The sequence below is a fragment of the Equus quagga genome, chromosome 11 (assembly GCF_021613505.1).
Source record: "Equus quagga isolate Etosha38 chromosome 11, UCLA_HA_Equagga_1.0, whole genome shotgun sequence".
NCBI lineage: Eukaryota > Metazoa > Chordata > Mammalia > Perissodactyla > Equidae > Equus > Equus quagga.
This window is the reverse complement of record NC_060277.1, coordinates 114,234,908-114,257,771: the sequence shown is the minus strand read 5'-3', so window position 1 is coordinate 114,257,771 and position 22,864 is coordinate 114,234,908. Positions and strand designations below refer to the sequence as shown.

General features: G+C 46.8%; 1 protein-coding gene across 5 annotated transcripts in view; it reads right to left on the bottom strand.

The window, feature by feature from the left end:
• RPTOR (regulatory associated protein of MTOR complex 1) overlaps window positions 1-22,864 on the bottom strand; it is a 394,844-nt gene that overhangs the window by 157,225 nt on the left and 214,755 nt on the right. For all 5 annotated transcript variants that reach the window (XM_046674997.1, XM_046674998.1, XM_046674999.1 and 2 more), the window contains exon 7: window positions 15,417-15,476. In XM_046674997.1, the coding sequence (XP_046530953.1) occupies window positions 15,417-15,476 (60 nt within the window). The remainder of the gene's footprint in view (window positions 1-15,416; window positions 15,477-22,864) is intronic.

The following is a 22,864-nucleotide window of genomic DNA, read 5'->3' as shown; positions in this document are numbered from 1 at the left end:
TGGTTCATTATTAAATGAACCCTCTTTAGAGCAGGAGAATGACGTCCTCATGAAGATCTTGCAGACGGGAGATGGGCCATGTGTAGGGGCATTGGCTGGCGTGCCCCTTTAAAAACCATGTGTCCTCAAGGCTCCTGTCTGGGCTGTGTACCAGCACTCACGAGGATAACAGTCCTGGGCTTGGCCAACCCAGCTGCTTTCTGGTGGGAGAGTTAGCACCAAGACCTTCGTGGTCTGAGGCAACACGGAGGCCCTCCGGGGGGCTCTGGTACCTGGAATGCAGGTCATACAGGGATGATCCCCCTGGGCAAGGATGCAGCCTTTGTTCCTCTGCCTACTTAAGCAAGCTTCTCTCAGGGGGTGGTAGCGGGTGCACATTGCTGTCCAGCCGGCCGCCATTGGACCTTCCTTGTAAGTAACTCCCAATAAACCCATGTCTCATTTGCTGTCTCCGGGTCTTTTCTTTGGTCTCTCAGCAACCTGTCCTACACTGCTCACACAGCTGGGCGTGCGGTGGAACACCGTGGGTGTTGTCACATGCCCAAGAGGCTCCTATTCCTCACGGTAGAGGGAGGAGCATCCACCCATCTGCAGTCCCAGCAGGAAAAGGAAACGCTTTATAGCTAAGACACAATACACAATACACCAAATCAGTGTGGGTCACCATCCATGGAAATAATCTTAAAGATCTCTTAAACTCTCCTAGCAGAACAAATGGTTGGAAGAACGGTGACAGCCCTCCCTGTGGATCTCAGTGGTACCCACTCTCCCTCGTGCAAACAGAGCGTGTTAGGAGGCTCTGTTCCCTTTGGTGGAATGCTGCGGTCAACAACCAAGACCTCCGACTTACAGCAAAACAGCGGGTGTCTTCCTCGCCACTGATCCAAATACTGCCTCTGCTTTGAAGCCCAGCTCCAGGTTCCTCCTCCAGGGAGTTGGCCCTGGAACTCCAGCTTGCCCAGGGCCCTCCCCTCTCTGGACTACTGCCCACTCACAGGCACTGACTGACTGACCACCGCACACTGACCGTGCAGGAGAGGAGGCCAACTTATCACCGAGCGTCCAGGCCAATCCCCCAGCTCTAAGAGACTTGTGGGCCAGCAAGCCCAGGCCTTACTTGTTAACGGTTCTACAGATATTACACTGAGTCCCCCAGTGGAATTTAAGCTCTTGAGGACATATCATCTCGTATACTTCTAGTATCCGTCTTTTTCCTACCATCATCCCCTAGCACCTGGTGCGTTACACACAGCCAGCACTCAAACACTTGCTGATGGACGGCATGGAAGAGTAAATGCCACCTCACAGCCAGGCAGCAGCCTACGAATTGAAACTGGAAACAATTTGGCTCCATCTCCAATTTATGTACTGACCAAGCTCCTGAATGCCTCAGTTTCCCTGTTTGATACAGTGACCTAAGTCAGACTCCGAGAGGTCACTGTGAATCCACTGACTGCTCCCAACGTAGCTGTGTTAGTTCTAAATACTAACCCTATGGATGCCCTCCTTCTGGACTGCACTTGGAGTACAGCCAAACGTGCCGGACTCATAGTCTGCATGGCTCCCGGACGGGAAGCGTTCTCCCCACTGTGCCTGGTTGGCTCCTTCTAGCCAGGTGGATCTCAGTTCAAGCGTTGTCCTCCGGACAGGCCTTCCTGGCTGCTCAATCAAAGAAGCACCTGTCACTATGTTATGGCTCCATCTAGCACTGTCTGTAATTTTATATTTTCTTATTTATGTTTTCATGTTTCTTCCTCCTGATTAGAATGTAAGGTCAATGAGAGTAAGGACTGTGAATGTCTTTTTACTGCCCAGAGCCTACAGCAGAACCTGGTACATATCAACTATTAACAAACATTTGTTGAATGAATGAATGTGAGGTCCAGGAAACAGACGCATGGTTCCTAAGTGTGTTTAAGCTTTGAACACCAGATGCACCTCTCAAAGCTGACATCTCATATATGATTTACTGGCTTCTAGATCAGAAGATGACATACTCAAACGATAGTAGGTGAGCTCTTTCTCTGGAAAGGCAACATGGCACAGGGGCTAGACAGCACAGCAGACAGGAGCGTGCTCAGGGGCCAGATAGCACAGCAGACGGGAGCATGCTCAGGGGCCAGCTGGCTTGGGGCTGATGCAGGCTTGGCCATTTACTAGTGACTCTGAGCAAGTCACTCAACTTCCTGTTCTCTTGGTTTCCAGACCCGGGAAGATGGAGATAATGCCAGTAGCCACTCCCTGGATTGTTGTTTGGACCAGAAGACATATTATACACCCAGGGCCTACCACAGTGCCGGGCATACCAACGCCTATGTCAGGATCACGGATCGCAAGTGTACTGGCTGTGCAAAAATGACTGACCGTGAAGCTCTAAGCCCTCCATTAACAGACAGATCTAAGGGAGGACTGCTTAAGGCAACTGGTCCTCCTCTCTCTCTGCCGAATGCAACAGGGTCTGTCCCAGGGGCTGCGAGCAAGAGGACAGTGCCACAGAGCCGGGCCTTGAACAACAGTCTCTCAGAGCAGACAGAGAAAGGAGGGAAAGCCTGCCTGCTTCAATATGTACAAAAGTGGGATGAGGCACTGGTTCTGGGGAGGGTGAAAGAAGCCCACAGCCTCATCTTCTCAGTCACATGACTGCTGCGACAAGCATCCCCAAGCGCAGAGGGCAATCCTCAGGAGACAACGGTGCCACAAGAAAGGCCAATGGAGTGACTGGTAGGCCTTTCTGAGCCTCATACAACCTTCAATTCTCACCACCTGAAGCCTGCCTTCAATTAAGAAAAGCCGCTTGCAAAATCATCTGCACCGCCAAATCTCGGCAGAGCGAGGGCATCCATTAGAGACTTGAAGACACATATTTTCCTTAGGACACCAGGAGGGCACTGAGGGCACCAGGCAGCAAGGAGAGAGGAAATTAGTACTGCAGACGCTAAAACGCATCATGCCGTGATGTGCAGGCCTTTGTTTTGATGACAAAGGCCAGGATTTTCGTCCCACTGTGATGAAAATGGAAGCTCTCTGTGCTGTGTGCAGGCGCCCCCACGGTGGCCTCTGAAACCTCTCATGCTCTCCCTTGGCAGCTCATCCACAATTTCATCTCAGAGCTGAGCCTCCTGCATGCTGGCTGTCAGGACTAACCAGGGAGGTCGGGAGGGTGTATGTGCAACACAAAGGGAACCCAGCACCCCTCATGCTCCCCTCTGACCTTTGAGGGATCTGAGTGGGAGGTGCCAAGCACAAGAGCCTGGTCCTAGTCCAGTGCCACTGAGTCCCTGGGGCGGTGCCCCAGGCAAGGCTGACTGATGACTGCTTTCCACGCCGGGGAGGGTCTGTTATTCTGTCACGTTACAGCATTCCCACGTTTCCGTCAATTACTCACATTCTCTCCACTAGGCAGCCTCTCAGGGTTTTGTTTTTCCCACTTTATTTCTACATTAGCTTCCAGTGAATCATTTCTCTTCTTATCAGTGACTGGCAGGCGTTAACGAATTACTGATTTTTCACATTCAATCAGCTGAGATAATATATTTATGTTGGAAAGAAAGGTATTTTTTGAATGAAGACTAGTATCTTTTGATAGTTTTCCTTTCAAACATAATACATGTGTACAATTCTGACTCGACAGCGGCGTAAATTCTAATCACAGCTACTGAGCCTATGTAACGGCAAGTGCGGGCTGCTGCCAGCTCCTCGCAGACCCTCTGCCAAGCCGGCCCTTGGAGGCCACTGCTGTCCTGTCCTGCAGGGCACACTGGGGGCAGGGCAATGGTGTGGCTCAGCGCGTGGGTGCCAGGCATGCCACCTGGCAAACTCTGGCTCCAGCTTGCACTCCCAGTGAGACCCTGGGCAGTGCCTGCCCTGTGCCTCAGTTTCCCCATCTTTAGAAGGTGGATAATAACAGCACCTCCCTTTGAAGAGTTCCAGCAAAGATTAGTGAAGTTAACATACGTAAAGCCCTTTGCAAGGCACCTGGCACACAGCAGATGCTCCATAAATGTTACCTACTACTATTCTTCCTAATTCTCAACCAAAAGAAGCACGAATCACCTTGGCTTCTCCAGCACCAGAGCACAGATCTTCCAGGATTCCCACAGATGGAGACCATAGCTAAATTAACAAAGTGCTCAAGGCTTCAAAGCCAAAATCAAATCCCAAATGCTGGCTTCAGCCTCGGCTGCTCTCCTGGACAGAACGGGGGCGAAACAAAAACCGCTTCTCGGGCTTCACAGGAAGCAGGACAGCAACTCATTTCATCCAAGACACAGGATTGTTAGCTATTCCAAAGATGCTGTTTACACATAGATGTTAATCATGAGTAATTTTTGGTGCGCTCTGTGCCTCCAGTGATCAGAATACTAACTAACAGCCTCACCGAACAGGTTCGACGTCTTTCTGATCTCCTGCAGCTTTCTGAGTACCCTAAGATTTCCAGCACTGTGTAAGCATTTCATTACTTTGTTTCAGGCCTGAAAAATGTCCCTTAATTTCCAAGCATGGATCTTATTGCCACGCTCTCAAATGATTCAGAATATAAATATGCACTGCAGTGGCAACACGCTTATTTATCAGGCTGCTAGGTTTGCTTAGATCATTAGAAATCGGGGGTGCTCGAGGAAGGTTCACTATAATTTACTTCCAGACACAGCAGCTTAATTAGAAAACAAATTCCTTCCCTAGCTTTAAAGACTGCTAAATAATTAGAAGACACAAACACCGCCCCTATCTTTTCTCTGGTCTCGTGTTGAGACTAAACAACACCCGTTTTGCAGATCTGACAAAGGTGGCAGAAGCTGGCAAGGGGTTAATACTCGATATCCTGGGAACCTTATGCTGAGCAGTTGCACAGAGGCAGCTGTTTGAAACAAACCTCATTTATTATAGAATTACCATGCAGGCATTCTGAAGTATGAAACTTTTTGATCAGGTTCTCCAGTGACAGCAAAGTGGAGGAGAATGGCCCAATCAGGGTGGATGTCTAATGGTCTCTGGGCAGCAGGGGAAGGCGCTGGCACCTAGTGTAACCAGAAACCAGGCAAGAAGACGGTTACTGAAAATCTGACCCTTTGCTAAACAGAGTCTGTCAAATGGTTTCCAGACAAGGAGAAAAGTAAACGTGCTGTTTTTCAGAAGCTGATGTCTGGTGTTTGCAAATGTTGCCATCCCACAGTGAAACTTAACACAGTGAACACTTAACAGTTGCAGCAGGGCCACAGCAAGTTGCTCCAGCTCTAAGTGTCCAACAGCTACCACGGGCCTGTTATGTAATGGGATGTTACACTGAACTCCTCAGGTCAGCCTGCACATGCGCCCTGATTAGGTCCAGTTGCTACACCCTTGTAACACACCCTCTGCACTCTGGAATATAAAGTCTCTACTGGCACTAGCCTCGGGGGGCGGACACTCCTTTGGGAGCTATCCCGGGTGTTCTCCATTGTTTGTGCAAGCAATAAACTTTTTTCTTCACCTTCTTCAGCCTTGGTTGTGGTTTTGGCTCACCAAGAGATGAACCCACTGAGTTCGGTTACACTAGGGTCATAAAAATGGCTGGAAAGAGAGGTCATGGAAGTGGGGCTCAGTGCCGCCGTCAAACCTCTACACCCTCCTGCTCCAGGTCCTGAGACTCCTAGGGGGCTCTCTAGGGGATCCTTGGACATGAAGTCATCTGCTGTGCAGCTTGCAGGCAGGATCTCCTCATTAGCTAACATCGACACTGACAGCCGAGCTCTGATCCTACTGAGCTTTGGTCCTGGAGGCATTGGCACACACAGAGCTGCACATGGGGAAGGACAGCTTCGAGAGAGCAGCAGGTGAGGGCATGTGGGCACAGGACACATGCCTGCCATCCTGGTCCATGCAGGCCAAATGCTGCCTGGGCACCCACAGCCAGGCCTCAGCAAGGCTACTCACCAGACTGTGCCAGGATGACCCTTCCTACACAGAGCAAGGGCCTCAGGAGGGAAACAGCAGGCAGAGGATGAGACACACATTATTCTTATTTTTTGCAGGTCTTCTTATTTTTTGCAGGGCATTAGGCCAACAACACAGGCCTGAATCTCCCTGTCTCATCTCCATATTATGACTGGTCACTCTAGTCAGGTGGGATAGGGACCAGAATCGCCTGCACACTTAGAGGTGACACAGTGGTTCTCAAGTGCAAGAATTTCCATGTGCTTGGCTGAAACGAGACAATGAGCTGTGTGCAGAGCTAAGTCTTCAGAATCCTTAAATGCTGGCAAAAATTAGTAACGTATTAAGTGACAGCCCAGCTCACCTTATGTTTATGCATCACAAGAAGTTCCCTAACGTCTGTCTCTCCTCGCAATCTACATAGCTCACACCGCTCTAGAAAGATAAATACTTTCTTAGGGGCTTCCTTGCTGATGGTGTTTCCTCCCCACCAATCTACAGTCCTTAGGATTTTGCTCAGAATAAAGAACTGCTAAAGAATAAATTAAATGGGATCAAGGAATTGAGCAAAAGATCCCATTTCTGTTTTACACCATAACTGTAATTTAAAACAAGTTATCCCACCAACTAACCTGGACCCTCGATCAGTTTATCCAACAAGCTGTACTGGACATCCACATGAGGTTCCCACAGCTCTGCGGCGATGGCCACATGCACCCCAACAGGAGGGAGTGGGGAGAGGGACCCCCAGGGAGTTAATGCTGGCAAAGAAGTCAAAATGACGGATGCCATCTGTCACCCTTAATGCAGACGTGATTCCAGGAGCCCGGAGCCCCGTTCCTCTTGGAGAGGAGAACCGGTCACAGTAACCAGGGACACGTGGAGCATCACTCAACCAACCACCAGGCTCTCCAAGACCTCACCTGGCAACCACTCCGACAGCTGTATTGATATTGTGCAACTTTTCTATTAAAATCTCTCAAACTACTCAAAAGTTTACGTATTTTGAAATATTCCGTGGCTCCTCCAAACATCAGTTACTTATAAATTTTTAAAAGAAACACTTCCTCATCCTACCTGGGGCAGGGAGGCTGGTGCAGAGGTGCCTCTGCCCCCACCTTGCTCAGTCACATGGCCGGGAAGGCGAATCTGGGGTTGAATGTGTATCACAGGATGCTGCTGGAAAGCCCACCCTGTGACAGCCGCTGGGTAGGACATGGCTTCTAAAGGAGGAACGCCCTCCTGCTGAATCTGATGCAGGGGACATCCTACCCACAGAGTCTGTGAAGAATGACTTTAAATCAACCGAAGTGACTGGTCCACCTGAGCAGGAGCAGTGAGCCAATTTGTAACTACTCAATTTTAGGAAAGTTTTGAAAAATAAGACAAAAAAATTCAAAAGGCTTTGCCCAAGTCAGCTGTGGCCCCGGGACTGGGGCACTTGCACACTTGGAGCACCGGAAAGAGGGGACTTGGCAGGAGGATCTCACTTTCAGAGACTGATCTCTGGGCTTCTGTGTCAGGGAGGTGACTCCACTTGCCTACGGGTACACTGGTGACAAGCTTGCCCTGGAATGAGCTGGAGAGAGCCTCATCCCGAAGCACAGTGGCCCCGGCATTTTGCACAAGGCAAGGCTGGACCCACCCCACACCAACACTGGTGGAGCAGACGCAAGCAGAATGAAGGATGGCGGGGACTGAATGTGGGAGCACAGCTGGGCTGTGGCTTCTGGAATGACCAGACCGGCTAGAAGGCCACCGGGGAGACGTGGTGTCCCTCACACACTCTGCTTCCATCTGAACCACCAGGCCCGCCTAGCATAGCTGGAGAGACAGCCCAGTTTGCACTCATGTCCCTCACTGCTCATCTGCCCATCTTCCCGCCACCCCCTAGGCTCTGTGTCCCTCACTCCTTCACATCTTGACAAAAGGGTTTCAACCTGTGTTTGAATTAAAACACAACAAACGAAAGTCTGGGTCTGAGTCTGGACTGTACGGTTTTCAGCTGTTTCGCTGCGGATAAGGTCGCTTGGCTTCCTAAGGCTCAGCTTCCTCTGTCGCTCCTGGTACTGAGGGCAGTCGAGACCCACACGCCCTTGCATGGAAACACTCTGAACACGACAGCACCACACAACGTCTTGATTAGACAGCCACTCAGCACCTCTTTGGGCGAATTACAGACCAAGTATCAGAGACGGGGTGGGAATTGTGCTGAGGAAGTACACCTAAATGGACAAAGGGGACTCAACATGCTAGCAAATGGCTGATGAAAACGGGCCTACTGCTGACATAACGAGGGAAAGAGGGGGCACAGGCCTCAGCTGCCAGGAGTGGGGTGGCGGTAGAAATCGTCCCGCACAGCCTCAGGTCTCACACACGAACAATCTGTTCGGCTCTGCGCTGTGTCACATGACAGCTGTCCAAGCGGACCCGCCTTCACTGATGAGTAGGTTAACATCACAACGAGCCACATCCCGGTCCTGAGGGAACCCCAAGTGGCCCCAACGCAGTGAGTGGAAACGAACCATGGTCCCAGGAAGGGATAAGCCGTAGAGCTCACTGTAACCAAGAGTTATGTATTTTGAGAAGAAATCTCCAGAAAATGATAATAAAATAGGTGAAAATAATGAGACATTTTTTCCAGGAATGTTCTCTGAATGTAGAAACCACAGCAGCCTGGAAGAGTCTATCATCAAACACAGATGTACTGCATTTCTGCCCAGCTTCATAACTGCAAAATCAAATCTGCTTGTTGAAAAATTTTCTTCTTATAGACTGTGAGCATAATTGTGGAAAAAGTTAAAAATCTAAAAAATAGAATAGCGTTTGTTTTAAATGGAAAATCTCTTGAATACGCTATAGAAATTAGCAACTTGCATCTACTCATACAGAGACCTAATGGCTGTTGTGGCCGGGTGTCTTCTGGAGCTGAACATCTGGATTTTTTCTAGTGCTACATAATTCTAAAGTTTGGAGTTTGTCCTGGCATAAAAAACAAACATAATTCAACCACTCACATTGAAACTAAGCTTTGCCAGGCTACACGGGAAAACAGCCCTGTGGTATCTCAACCTGGAGATGACTGTGTGTTGATTCGTGTGTCTCAACTGAACTACACTTCTGCTGAGCTGTAGCCAGAGATCAGTGACTCAGACCAGAGTCAGCACACCTTCAACAGTTATTCACATAAAGACTTGAGGTTTCTAAAATGACCTGCTCTTATTCTCTTTTTGTCACCACCATCACAACCCCCTCAAGAAGCTCTATCCTCGATGCCTTGAGAGAAAAGTGTGGTTCATTCTGGACACTCGTAGCCCGTCCCAGTTAGTCTGGATAGTTTTCTGAAACGCAAACCTCTCTGAAATCAGAACTATCTCTTTTTAATTGCACAGTTGGACTTGGATATACAGTTTTCCAAAAGACATATGACAGCATTTGCCGGATGGTGAGCAGGACAGGTGTATGAAAGACATTTCCTAGCGCAGTCTTTATCTGGAATCCAGACGGCTTCAGAAGTGTAAAGTAATATGAACCATTATTCACACTGTAGCTTCAGGGGCAGTGCTGAAGAACAGAAGAGTCTGTGGGGGCGGGTCGGCACCCACTGAGAACCCACAGAGGCGAGGCTGCGGCAGGGAGCGTGATGCCCATCAGCACCACTCAGTCCTCAGTCAGACCCGTGTGAGGCCCGCTCTTCAGGACGGGGACAGATATGGAGGTGAAAGAGGTGCACCCTGCAAGTGTAGCTCCTAAGGCTGAGGCCAGGACCCGAGCCATGTCTGCCCAACTCCCGTCCACGGTCTTTCCACCACACCCACTTCTCTGCCCCCTGATCCCCACTCAGGATGCATTTTGAAAACTGCCTGCTGTTAATGACAGTTAATTACGGTTTTTTTAAAAAATTAAAACACACACACCCAACCTTTCAGCATTTAACCAATTTTTTTTTTTAAAGATTGGCACCTGAGCTAACAAGTGTTGCCAATCTTTTTTTTTTTTTTTCCTTTTTCTCCCCAAATCCCCCCAGTACATAGTTGTATATTTTAGTTGTGAGTGCCTCTGGTTGTGCCATGTGGGATGCCACCTCAGCATGGCCTGACAAGTGGTGCCATGTTCGCGCCCAGGATCCAAACCAGCGAAATCCTGGGCCGCTGAAGCGAAGCACACGCGCTTAACCACTGGGCCACGGGCCTGGCCCCAGCATTTAACCAACTTTGTAGCATCACTTGGCAGAGAGGGTGAGATGGAGAAAAGAAGAGGACAATGTGAGTCAGCCGTCAGAAGCTAAAGTGTAGGTTTGTCAGCAGAGAAAGTCACTTAGTGCTGGGGAGGGCAGTAAATACTGTTTCTGGGAAGGACATTGGTGGTTGCAAACTCTAAAGTCATGACTGAGGAAAATAATGCTTGATGAAAAATACTAAAATCTTAATACATGAGTGTTTACTTCTATTTTTCAATCCTCATGAAACAGCGTAAGTAATGACAGCGAAGGTTTCCTCCCAAGAAACAACAGAGCACATTGCAAAGAAGAAACACCACTTCCTCTCTCAGCTCCTGCTCAGTCTGCTCCTCAGCCCAGGCCACGGTTGCCATGCCGTCCTTCAGTCATTTTGAACTATACTCACTTGCAGGTTTCTTACTTCCCCAACTTACATATTAACTTTATTTTCTAAGCTGTCATATAGTAAGTGGGTTTTTTTGGTGTACAGTTCTATGATTTTAGCATATGGAGATTTGTGGGACCACCACCACAATCAGGGTAGTGAACATTCCTTCACCCTCAAAATGCCCTCTCTGGTGGCTCTTTATAGCTACACTCTCTCCAGACTCCTAACCCCTGAAAACTACTGATCCGTTTTCTGACCCTTCACTGCTGCCTTTTCCAGAATGTCACAGGAATAGAATCACTCCACACAGGGCTCCTGGGATCCCCTACATGGCAGTGAACCAAATGTCACCCCTGTGTCGTGCTAATATTTCCCGGTATGGACGCACCACAGTGTGTCTACTCATCCACCCCTGAAGGACATTTGGGCTAAGATTTGGCGATGATGCATCAAGCTACCATAAACATTCCTGCACAGGATTTTGTGTGAACTTAAGTTCTCATTCCTCCAGGATAAAGCCCTGGGAGCGGGACTGCTGGTCATATGGTAAGGCATGTCTAAAGGTTCAAGAAACTGCCACATTTTTCCAGAGTGGCTGCACCACTTTGCATTCACGCCAGCAACGTATGAGTTCTGGCTGCTCCACATCCTCTCCAGCACTTCGTATTGCCCATTTTCCATTTGAATCATTCTAACAGGTGTGTAGTGGTATCTCGTTTGGGTTTTAATTTCTATTTCCCTAATGGTTAATGATTTTGAGCATCTTTTTACGTGCTTATTGGCCATGCTGAAATCCTCTTCAGTGAACTTTCTTCCATTTTTCAATTGGACGGGTTGTTTTATTTTCTTATTTTTGAGTTTTGAATATCTTTATATGTTCTGGATACAAGTTCTTTTTTTTTTTTTAGAATTTTTATTTTATTAAAAAAATTTTTTTAGTTGCAGTAACATTGGTCTATGACATTATATAGCTTTCAGATGTCCCTCGTAAGGTATTTTAAATTCTGTGTGGATTCCATCACGTTCACTGGCTACAGGTTCTTTGTCAGCCATGTGATTCGCAAATATTTTCCCCAAGTCTGCAACTTGTCTTTTCACTCTCTTAGCAGTGTCTTTCAGAGAGTAAACATTTTAAATTTTGATGAAGTCCAATTTACCAATTTTTTTCTTTTGTGGATCATGCTTAGGGTGTCAAGTTGCTGTGCACATTTTAAGTCTGAGAAAGCGACAGGACAAGGCTGGTTGTCCTGACATCGGAGTCTGGGTGGAGGGAGGGTGGGTGTGTGTAAGGACCACAGAAAGACACCCAGAGATCTGGCCGCAAGGCTGGCCCTGCACTGCCAGGTGGAAAATGCCACCCAGGAAGCTGAACTGAACTGAACACCAGGTTTCTCTTCAGGAAAATTAGAGGGTTTGACTAAATAACTTAAAATTTTTTCTTCCTACAATTATGTGATTTTTAATAGCTCTTTTTACTCTGGAGACTCGAAACATGTCACGAGCTTTGTCTGGGCCCATATGGCTCAACAAACAGGAGCAGGGCACAGTCTGGAGCGGCCACCACTGTGCTGAGTAACCAGGAGGGGAGAGGACAGCACAAACCTGGGCCATCCAAGATGGAGGGAGAGCTGGGACGCTGTCCAGCACGGAGACAGAGGAGTGGGCTGGCTTCATGCTTCCTGCTGCCCTGCCTAACGGGAGAGGACAAACCACTCCGTCCCCTTCACAGGGAGCTCCGGAAATACTCACAGGGAGGCAAAAGGAAAACAAAATCAAGACAACTTTAAACCAAGAACTGTCTGAATAGGCCACCAGCAGCAACCTAGCTCTGATAAACTGTAATTTTGTTGAAATTTTCATGGATATGGTTTATTTGAGAAATTACATGTATGTGGCAATGCACAGCATGGGTAATGGTACAGGCAATGGAGCATTCTATAACTCAGAAACAGAGGGGAAATAAAGACCCGAAAGACAGGGTACAGCAAAGACTGGGAAACGGAGTTCTAACGGAACAGTTTTGCAGAGCTGTGACATCTCGTCACGGAACCAAACCAAACAGACTGGGTGACCAGAAGGATCTAGTATTTTCTTATTTGTTAAAATCCTTTTCCATGTGCTGTTTCTCGATGATGACATGATCATTTGGCATTGGTAAAAGGTCTTCCAGGTCACAGCCCTTCCTGGAGGTAAAAGTGGCTTAGCACATGGAGGAGCTGCTCTCATGAGCAGTGGCGCTCTGTGCCTGCCTGTCTCTGGAAGAGAGTGTGTGGGTTTGGCCAGGACGTGAGCAAACATGGAAGACCCCTTAAAGGAGAACACCTTAATGCCTGTGTTGCTTGGCCCGCGTGTGCCCCAGCACAGCCCTCTACTTCCCGACCATGAGTATGCCGAGTGAGCAGGGTCTACAGAGCGCAGACGGGAAGATGGAAATTTGCCGTGCGGCTCACCCATGTTTTACAGGTGGTCAACAACAGTGCTCTCAAAGCTATCACCAGACTGCACCGTGGCTCACGATTTGTAGAGAACCAGCAAACACCTGTGCCTGGAGCAGCATGTACACAGTAAAGAGCTGTGAGAAGAAGGAAGCAGACAACCAGTTTACTGGTGTGAGATGGATGGTGATGCGTGTCCAGTGAGACTCTGGAACTTGCACCCTCACTGACCACTGCAAACTCGACAACGCTAAGGTCCGCGGTCCCTGCTCTGGCCACTGCGTCTGCGCCAGGCCAATCACCTTGTATCCACTCTGCCTGATGTAGCACACGTGGCTCCTCTGGACACAGCTTTAGCACTGGTTCTCAATCACGACCCGCAAAGCTGCCGCTACTTTGAATCCAGCTTGCCAGCACCCTCACCTGTCAATACGCCTCAACCTCTGCTTCAGCCAATGTTGCCTTTCTTTTTTCGTTGTTGTTTTTTGTTTTTGTTTTTGTTTGTTTTGGGTTTTTTTGGAGGAAGACTGGCCCTGAGCTAACATTCGTGCCCATCCTTATCTACTTTACATGTGGGACGCCTACCACAGCATGGCTTGCTAAGCAGTGCCATGTGTGTACCCCGGATCTGAGCTGGCGAACCCCAGGCAGCCAAAGTGGAACGTGCAAACTTAATTGCTGCGCCACCGGGCCGGCTCCTAAGGCCACCTTTCTAACAAAGACTTCCAAGTCTCTGTCAACTATGGGCTGGTTTTGTGATACCCAAGACCTACTCTTGAGCAGAGGGACTCCAACCCTTTCCATTTGCCCTGCTGGCACTGATCGATATTATGTGAATTCTTTCTTGCCACAGCATCCCATTTTGCTGGTGAACAAATGCATCCTAAAATAAACAGATGCAGTGACCGGTCATCTGATTTCCTTAGATATTTACTCAGAATTTAAAAGGAGAAATTATATTCAATGAATTGTCTGCAGGTATCCTAATTATATTTGTTGACTCTTCCTTTTAAATTTATTTCTACATGTATTTTACTTGTCTACATTCTTATAAAAAAAATTTTAAAAGATAGAAAAAATGGGAGTCAATTAACACTGCTTCTCTCCCCTCCTTTCTCCAAATTCTACTTTCCTATCAAGACCAGAGTGAACTACAATTACATCATTTCATGCCCTTTTTATGTGTATTCACACACGCACACAGATGCGTTGTCTTAAGAACACTCTCGGTGTCCTACCGTGTGCATTGGGCTCAACTGGCCCTTCTCACTTAAGAACATCCCACATCAGTACAAGGTTAGCTACACACTCTTTGCATCTGCCGTCTAGCGAGCAACCCCCAGTAGGAATGTACCGCGATCAACTCCATCGGGCCCCATCGGTGGACATCCAGGCATAATGCTCATATGTTTCCCCTGACACGCAGGCAAGTCTTTTCCTAGAAGAGAAATCTAGAAGTAGATTTGCCTTTCGTATCTAATTTAGTTAAATTCAGGCCTTAGCTGTTTTAACACATGATTTTGTAAAACAAAACTTAGAAAACAATTATCTCGTATGTTACTTCCAGAAGAAACAGGGTTCAGAGCAGAAGGGTTTAAGAACAACCCCCTAGATGAACAGGATGAGTCAAATGAACACACAAAGAAACAACACACACAGGTGCGGTGTAGAGCCATGAGAGTGTTTCGGACGGACAGAGGCTCACAGCAGCAGGCGGACAGGCCGGCCCACGGACCCGGAGGGCGAGGAGAGGCCCTGGGGCTCCAACGCGCCAGGAAGGACACCTCCTGCCGGCACCGCCCCACCTGCCCTGCCACAGAACAGGGTGGGGGTGGAAGGCTGCAGGATATTAAAGGGTGAGTTGAAGATCAGGTGCACACGGTACCGCAAGAGGCCTCTGCAGCCACGGAGCAGACATCTGTATGTGCAGTGAGACGTTTTTGCTTCAGCTGAGTGTTGGGAGTATTTTTTTTTTTTTTTTTTAAAGATTTTATTTTTTCCTTTTTCTCCCCAAAGCCCCCCAGTACATAGTTGTATATTTCTCGCTGTGGGTTCTTCTAGTTGTGGCATGTGGGACGCTGCCTCAGCGTGGTCTGACGAGCAGTGCCATGTCCGCACCCAGGATTCGAACCAACGAAACACTGGGCCGCCTGCAGCGGAGCGCGCGAACTTAACCACTCGGCCACAGGGCCAGCCCCATGTTGGGAGTATTTTTAAATGTTCAAAAGGATTCAGCTTTTTATTCTTTTCTTTTAATATGGCCCCACATTTAGCTATGTCCTACACTAAGCCCTAATGTAACAATCACAAATATGGCCTTAATCAGAGAACAAAAGAACACACCCACAAGAAAGAGACGTCCCCATGCTAACAGGAAGTATGTCTGAGAACCACAAGCAATAAAAGGAGGAGACTCCCCCTCAGACCCAGAAAGCCTCAAGAGCTTAAAAATCCTACTTACTTTTCTATTAAATCCAGTGTGACTCCAGGCACCAGACTAACACACTTCTGCATGCAAAACCTGCAGAGAAAGAAAAGAGAGTGAATCACACTAACGGGACACTTAACAGGAAAATGCAACAGGCCCTCAGAAAAAGTAAAGAGACAAAGCTGGGATGGGGACTGCAGGGTGAAAAAGAAGCCCAGGTTTCCTTAATTCTGGCAGCTTTTAGATTTATGAAGACAATCTCACTGCCAGCCTGTCACAGGCGCAGGACCACACAGCTGCATCAGTGAGTTTTCAGCAGATGGAGAGAACAAGTCTTCAGCGACATGGAGCAGAGCCCCCACCCAGGGGTGGGCGGTAGGGGGCAAGGAGCGGCGACGTGAAAGGAAGCTCTCCCCCAAACAATGGACAGACTGGACTTCTCTTCCTTTTTTTCCTTCTTATGAAAACAAGCTGAGGAGAATGACAGGAGAATCAGTGAATAACCTCCAGGCACACAAAATAAATTTGAGGGAGAAGACAAAGAAAAGTGAGTTCAGTGCTATCATTTTAATTATCCTAAAATCACAGGCGTCAGAGCCGAGAGACTTAACATCCTCAGGCAGGGCCATCCCGGAGGGCTAGGATGGGACTGTGACCATCCTTCTTCCCTCCCGTCAGCGCTGCTGGCACCAGCAAGACAGAATCAACGGTAACACAGAGTAACAGGGCAACTCAGTATTTTTAGGGGGAGACATGTAAAGTGTTTAATTCACCTGCTTTACAAATTTAGAACAAATAATCCCCTCTACAAAACAGCGGCAGGCACACAGCAAACACTCACACCTGCAAAATGCATTTCCATGTATCTCTGGCTGGACAAGAGAAGGGGAGGAAGATGGGAGAAGGCCAGTGGGCCCAAGGGAGGGGACAAGTACAAGGACCAGGACTCACTCCAGGAGACATGGAGTGACGCATGTGAGGTGGGTGGGAAAGAGAAAGACAGGAGGGTCAAGAGACTCAGAGGCGGAAAGACAACAGACAAGGCTGTGAGGACGGTGTCTCGTGGGCAACTGGCTCCTGACAGGGTGGTGGACACGGAGCTGGCTGCTGGTGATCCCTGGGCTCCAAGCCTGGCCAGGCTCACTAGCTCAGGAAGCAAAGCCTCACTCAGCCAGCAGAGAGGAAGTGACCTTCCTGGTAGTGGCTGCCATACCAGTGTTCTCTCATTCAGCGAGCAGAAGAAACGAAAGTGCTGGCCACGTTTGCCTGACGCAGAGAGCAGCCATCTCCCGCGGGCACAAGGGCTCAGCACCTAGACGCTCCATCAGTGAGTCAATTCCACTTGGAGCCAATCCTTCTGCTGGCTCCACCTTCAGATAGCTCCGCCCGGCCTGCTCCCATGCACCGCTGCACCATGCACATGCAGCACAGTGCCGTGTAAATCAGAATCCCCCAGTGGATAAAATGCTCTACAGGAAATATGTTTTCCAGTCTGACTTCCATGCAGACTGTGCTACTTGGTGGTTTGTCATTTTGTCTATAACACACTTATTGATTGGGACTTCTGGATTCCAGTAATGACAGAATAATTTGTAAGACTAATTCTTTTGCCAATAACAATAATAAGCTCTGGACAAAATATAAAAAACAACCATTTGAAAGCACTAAAGAACAAATAAATACAGGCAGAAATGGAAGGGATATCACCCTTAAAAGAAGACTAACTCTGGGTGAGATCCACCTTTATCCAGCTTTTCCCACAGGTACTCCCCAATTCACATAGCATGTGGGGGTGGCGCTCAACTGAAAAGCAACTGTCTTATGGGGTGAGGAGTCAGAGATCAGCACTGAAGCCTGCCGGAAACTTCGGGGGGAAGTCTTAGGAAGGAAGGAGCCAAAATCTGCAAGCAAGCTCTCCTGGAGTCCTTGGCTGACTCCCGCCCTGCACACACGAGATGAGACTCCAAGGAGCCCGGTGGATACAACATCTGAAAGGCTGAAGGTGCTGAGCAGAGATTTCAACACCTGCTCACTAGTGTGCCCAAAGACAGGGAGAACCAGCCAGCCAAATTAGAGGGGCTTGATCAACACCTGGGGCCTTCCACTGACACCCCAGAGGGGTCATGCCTTAGTTACAGCCACACTCCAGGATTCGGAGCCACACTCCAGAACTAAGAGCAAAGCCAACAGAGATCAGTCCTACAACCAAGCAAGCACAAGAGCAATTAAACAGCCTGGGAGAACAGAGCTAAACACTCTTCAGAGGAAAACAACAGAATCCAGAGTTTCTTAATGTCTCATCCACAATGGAGAGTATCCTATATAAAGTCAACAGAAAAAAGTTAGTAAAACAGATTCATAGTCGGCCAGATTTTGGAATTAGCAAAGACTTTAAAATTATAAAAATAACTTAATTATTGACTGGGAAATGGCATTATTATAAATCCACTGAAAACATCAAGTTCCATTAAACAGGAAATTGAAAATAGGGACAACATGCAACTTTAAAATATTCATGGTATGGTTCTACACATAAGAGCAGCATGGATAAATCAGTCACTGATAATCCACACATTTTACATCAGCAATAACATCGATTCCCTCCGCACCAGAATTGGCAACAGCTGGTTTTGTTGCTCACAGTATTCTCTCCTTCCTCCATACAAGAGCGCTACTGGGCAGTGAAAGGCCGAAGAGCAGGCCAAAGAAGAAGTAATAAAAACGGCTCAAAAACCTCCCCAAACTGGACGTTAATCATTATAACAATCGACACAACAGCTGGTGCTTCTTCGGTGCTTACTGCCTGGTCCTGGTGATGGAGCGCATAAAGAGGCTGGGGCCATGTGTGACTCCTCTTTGTCCGACACACCACTTCCAAACAGCGGACGGATCCCGTCTGCTTTATGTCAGTTCCACGGCACCTGACATGCTCACCTCCTGCCTGCTGACCCTCTAGGCCAGGGTTTCTCAGCCAGGTGCTGTGGACACCCAAAATCCTAAGATAACTGTCACCATTTTCATATTTACCTTTTACAAAAAGTTGAATCATGTTGATTTTGTTCTAGAATAAAGGAAGTCACAGTCACTGCAAAATCCCAAACAAGACAGACACGTGTAATGAAAAGTGAGTCCTCGCTGCGCCTCCCCCATCGACTGCGCAGAAGCAGCCACGGCCGACAGCTGAGACGCCCCTGTGCTGCCCGTGCCCGGCGTCCGTGGCCAGCCATTATCTGCACTCCGCTTTTGTTAGCTTTTTGTTTCTCACCACAAGAGAACTGTGCATACACACTACACTTTTTTTTTTAACATTTCCTTTCCAACATTTTCCAACATTCAACAAAGTTGAAAGAATTTTACAGTGAATACCTATATCCCACCACCTAGGTCCCACCGTTGGCATCTGCCTACGTTTCCTTTATCACCTCTCTGCCTCTCCATCTGTTAATACAACTTCTCTTCGGTGCAAGTGAAGTTACGGCACACTTCCCTCTAAATTCTAGATCTCAGTATTTGTATATTGTTTTTGTCTTCTGATGTAAACTAACTTACAATGAAGTGCACACATCTGAGTTGTACATTCATTGGGTTTTGATAAATGCATACACCTGTGTAACCCATTCCTACAGAGACCGCTCCCAACATCCCTGGAAGTTTTCTCCTGCCCTTTCCCAGCCAATTCCTACTCCCTCCCCCTGCTCCCAGAGGCAAAAACTATTCTGATTTTTCCACTGATTAATTTCTGTTCCAGAATTTCATATCAGTGGAGTTGTCCAGTATGAACTTTTACAGAAGGCCTCTTCCAGTCAGCATAATGCATTGAGGTTTATCCATGTTTTCGTTTATATCGTGAATTTATTCTATTTTACTGCTGACTAGGGTTCCATTATATGAATCTATCGCAGTTTACACATGCTGTTTTGTAACTTGCGCTTGTATATCATGGACAATATAAAAACCACTACATAGAACATTGCCTTTTCTCAATACATGAATGAATCCTGTCTGTATGAACACTAAGTTTGTTGTCCTCAGGATACATTCTTAGAGGTGGAACTGCCTGATAAATGGGTGCACATGTGTTGAATGACTATCTGTTCTTCGATGGCTCTCTAGAAGGCAAGTGTCATTTACTGTCTCACCAAGGCTGAATATACCTATTTTTTTTACTTCTTGCCAATACTGGGTTTATCAACATAAAAACAAAACAAGCAAAAAACTTCTGCCCAGCTGATAGGTGAGAAAAGACACATCACTTGAATTTCTGTAATTATTACTGTGGTTAAATGCCAGCTAATAATTTTTTTGGTTCTTTGCATTTTTTGGTTTATTTGTAGCCTGTTTATGCCCTTTGCATTTTTGTTTTTTTTCCCTAAAGGTCGGCACCTGAGCTAACAACTCTTGCCCATCTTTTTTTTTTTCCCCTGCCTTTTCTCCCCCAATCCCCCCAGAACATAGTTGTATATTTTTAGTTGTGGGTCCTTCTAGTTGTGTCATGTGGGACGCCACCTCAACATGAGCGGTGCCATGTCCGTGCCCAGGATCTGAACCGGTGAAACCCTGGGCCGCCAAAGTGGGGCTCATGAACTTAACCACTCGGCCACGGGGCCGGCCCCAACCTCTGCATTTTTCTACTGGGGTACTCATCATCCCAATGATTTTAAGAGTGTTTTACACATTAACAGAAGTAACCCTTAGTCACATGTTACACAATTTTTCTCAATTTATAATTTTACGTTAAATTCTATTTTTTTTTGGTCAAACAAAACTTAAAGTTTATCTTTAAAAAAGCTATCACTCCCTTTATGGCTCTTTCATTCTCCTAACTGATAATTTTTCCAGTACTTTTTGTGAGTTTTCTTTTTTACATTTAAATCTTGGCATGTTTGAAAATTATTATTTTTTAATTATTATTTTTTTTTGAAGAAGAAGATTAGCACTGGGCTAACTGCTGCCAGGCCTCCTCTTTTTGCTGAGGAAGACTGGCCCTGAGCTAACATCCATGCCCATCTTCCTCTACTTTATATGTGGGGCGCCTGCCGCAGCATGGCTTGCTGAGCGGTGCCATGTCCCCACCTGGGATTCAAACCGGTGAAACCTGGGGCGCCGAAGCGGAACGTGTGCACTTAACTGCTGCACCACTGGGCCGGCCCCTGAAAATTATTTTATTAAGGTAAGAGGGAGGGATTTAAAATGCTCAAATGGTCAGCTATATACCCCAAATACTAGATATTGGGTAATTCATTCTTTTTGCAAATGATAAATTCTTATATACACAGATTCTGTTTCTGGAACTCTCCATTCTGTTTCATTGACTTGAATGTCTACTCCTATTGCAACTGAAATCCAAAACGCATTTTAATAACTGGTGGGACAAGTTTTCTTTCACAAATCTTTTTTTATTTTAATTTTCATGGCTATTCTCAAACATTTATTCTTCCAGTTGACCTTTAAAATCACTTTGTCAATATTATGCTAAATTTATGGTTTAATTTAGGGAGAATTTATATTCTTAATTTACCAGATCTCACCACGCAATGTGGTCAATCCCTCCATTTATTCAAACTTCCTTTCATATCAGTAAAGTTTTATAGAGTTTTCTATATATACATCCAACATGTTCTTAAAAGTTTATGTTTTTGTCATTATTTGTTACTGTTGCTATTGAGAATCAGATGTATTTCCCTTCCCAATGTTTCCTTGCTGGCTATTTTTAATATATAAAAAGGATAACGATTTTTTAAAAGTTGTAAAGTATACCATACATGAAGAGCACAGAAGACATAGATGTGGGTTTAAGGAATAATAAAGTAAATATGACCACCACCCAGATTAAGAAATATTACATTACAAAACCTAAATGGCCACGTGTGTCCCCCCAACGGCATCTGCTCCTGCCCCCTCCCCCAGAGGAAGCCACTCTGACTTTCCTGGTACAGATTTGTATGTACATATTTATTTAGTAATCAGTCACTTTGCTGAACACTTACGGTATTGCTAATAGTTTTCCAATGGATTTTATTGGTGGTTTTTTTTTTGGCGAAGTTGACAATCGGATCATACATAAATAGTGCAAATTTGCGTTCTCTTTAGAAGACGTATGCCTTCCATTTCGTTTTCTCATCCAATTATCACAGTGGCTGGCATTTCCAGAGCAGTTTGTTGAATGAATTACACTTCGTGTGCATCCTCCCCTTGTTCTAACTACGTTAATGGAAACACAATGTTGGAGCGTGGGAGTATGATGACGGCTGCTAGTCCAGAAGAAAATCTCTCACATGCGAAGGAAGTCTACTTTTATTAAAATTCATTTTTAATTTTATCAAATAGCGTTTCTCCTTTCACTTATTAAGATGATGAATTTTATTGATAGGCGGCCTAATGGAAAGTCATCAAAGCAGTCTCGGAACGACTCTCAGTCGGCCAAAGCTTACTGTTCTCTCACTACACTGCAGGATTCGCATTGCTAATATTTTATCGTGAACTCATCTGTAGTGGCTGTGCGTGCGTGTGCGTGTGTGTGCCTCTGTGTGTATGGCTGTGTGTGTGCGTGCATGTGTACACACACTATTTGTCAGGTTTGGTACCCCAGTCATGGTAACTTCATGAAAAGAATAAGAAAGCCTATACTTGTTGAAATGATGGCATATGCTTATACCCTGTTTTGTTACCATTTGTTCTATTGCATATTTCAAGAATAATTATCTGTATATTGACTCTTCATTGTTTTATTTTTCATGCTTCCACTATTTTTTATTGCTTTCCCTTTCTTATAATACCTACTCTACTGACCAATTGATTTTAAGGTCACTTAAATTTTGAAACCAAATTTGATTTCTTAAACTTTTTCCTTCTGTTAGTTCTCTTTCCATCTTGATGTATTTTTTTGTCATCTCAATATTTATCTTTTCTTTTTCACAGAGACCATTTTTATATAATTTCATTGAGGGTACAAAGCATGTGCTGCCTCCTTTCCAGAGTGTCTTTGTTATTCATAAGAAGCCCCTTCTGACCACACCTGAGTTTATGCTGAAGAGGTGACCCAGGGTAGGGCCCAGAAGAACCAAGCACTGGATTGGAGAGTGGGAACTTTCCACCCCAGGCTACCCTCCACCCTCCACCTCCGCAGTGAAGGGTGCTGGAGACGGAGCTCTAGAGAACTCCTGAACAAGGAGACTCAGAGAGCGGCCAGGGTGGTGAACACACCAACATGCTTTCTTGGGGGGGTGGCGCACCTCTGCTCTGTCCAACGTGCAGGAGCCCCTCTCCTCAGCGGCTTCCTGGAGCTCTTGCTCCAGCACTCCCTGTGCAGCTCCAGCACGCGTCTGCACCTGGGCTCAAGCTGGGAGACACGGGAGAGGAAATGACCCTCGGAACTCATCCCCGCTGCGGCTTGTCATTCCTGTTTGATTTCAGTCCCCAAACTTGAGCCACTGTGCTTGCTGGCTTTCCAGAGTCCTCAGGAGCTGGGCTCTGTACTCTGA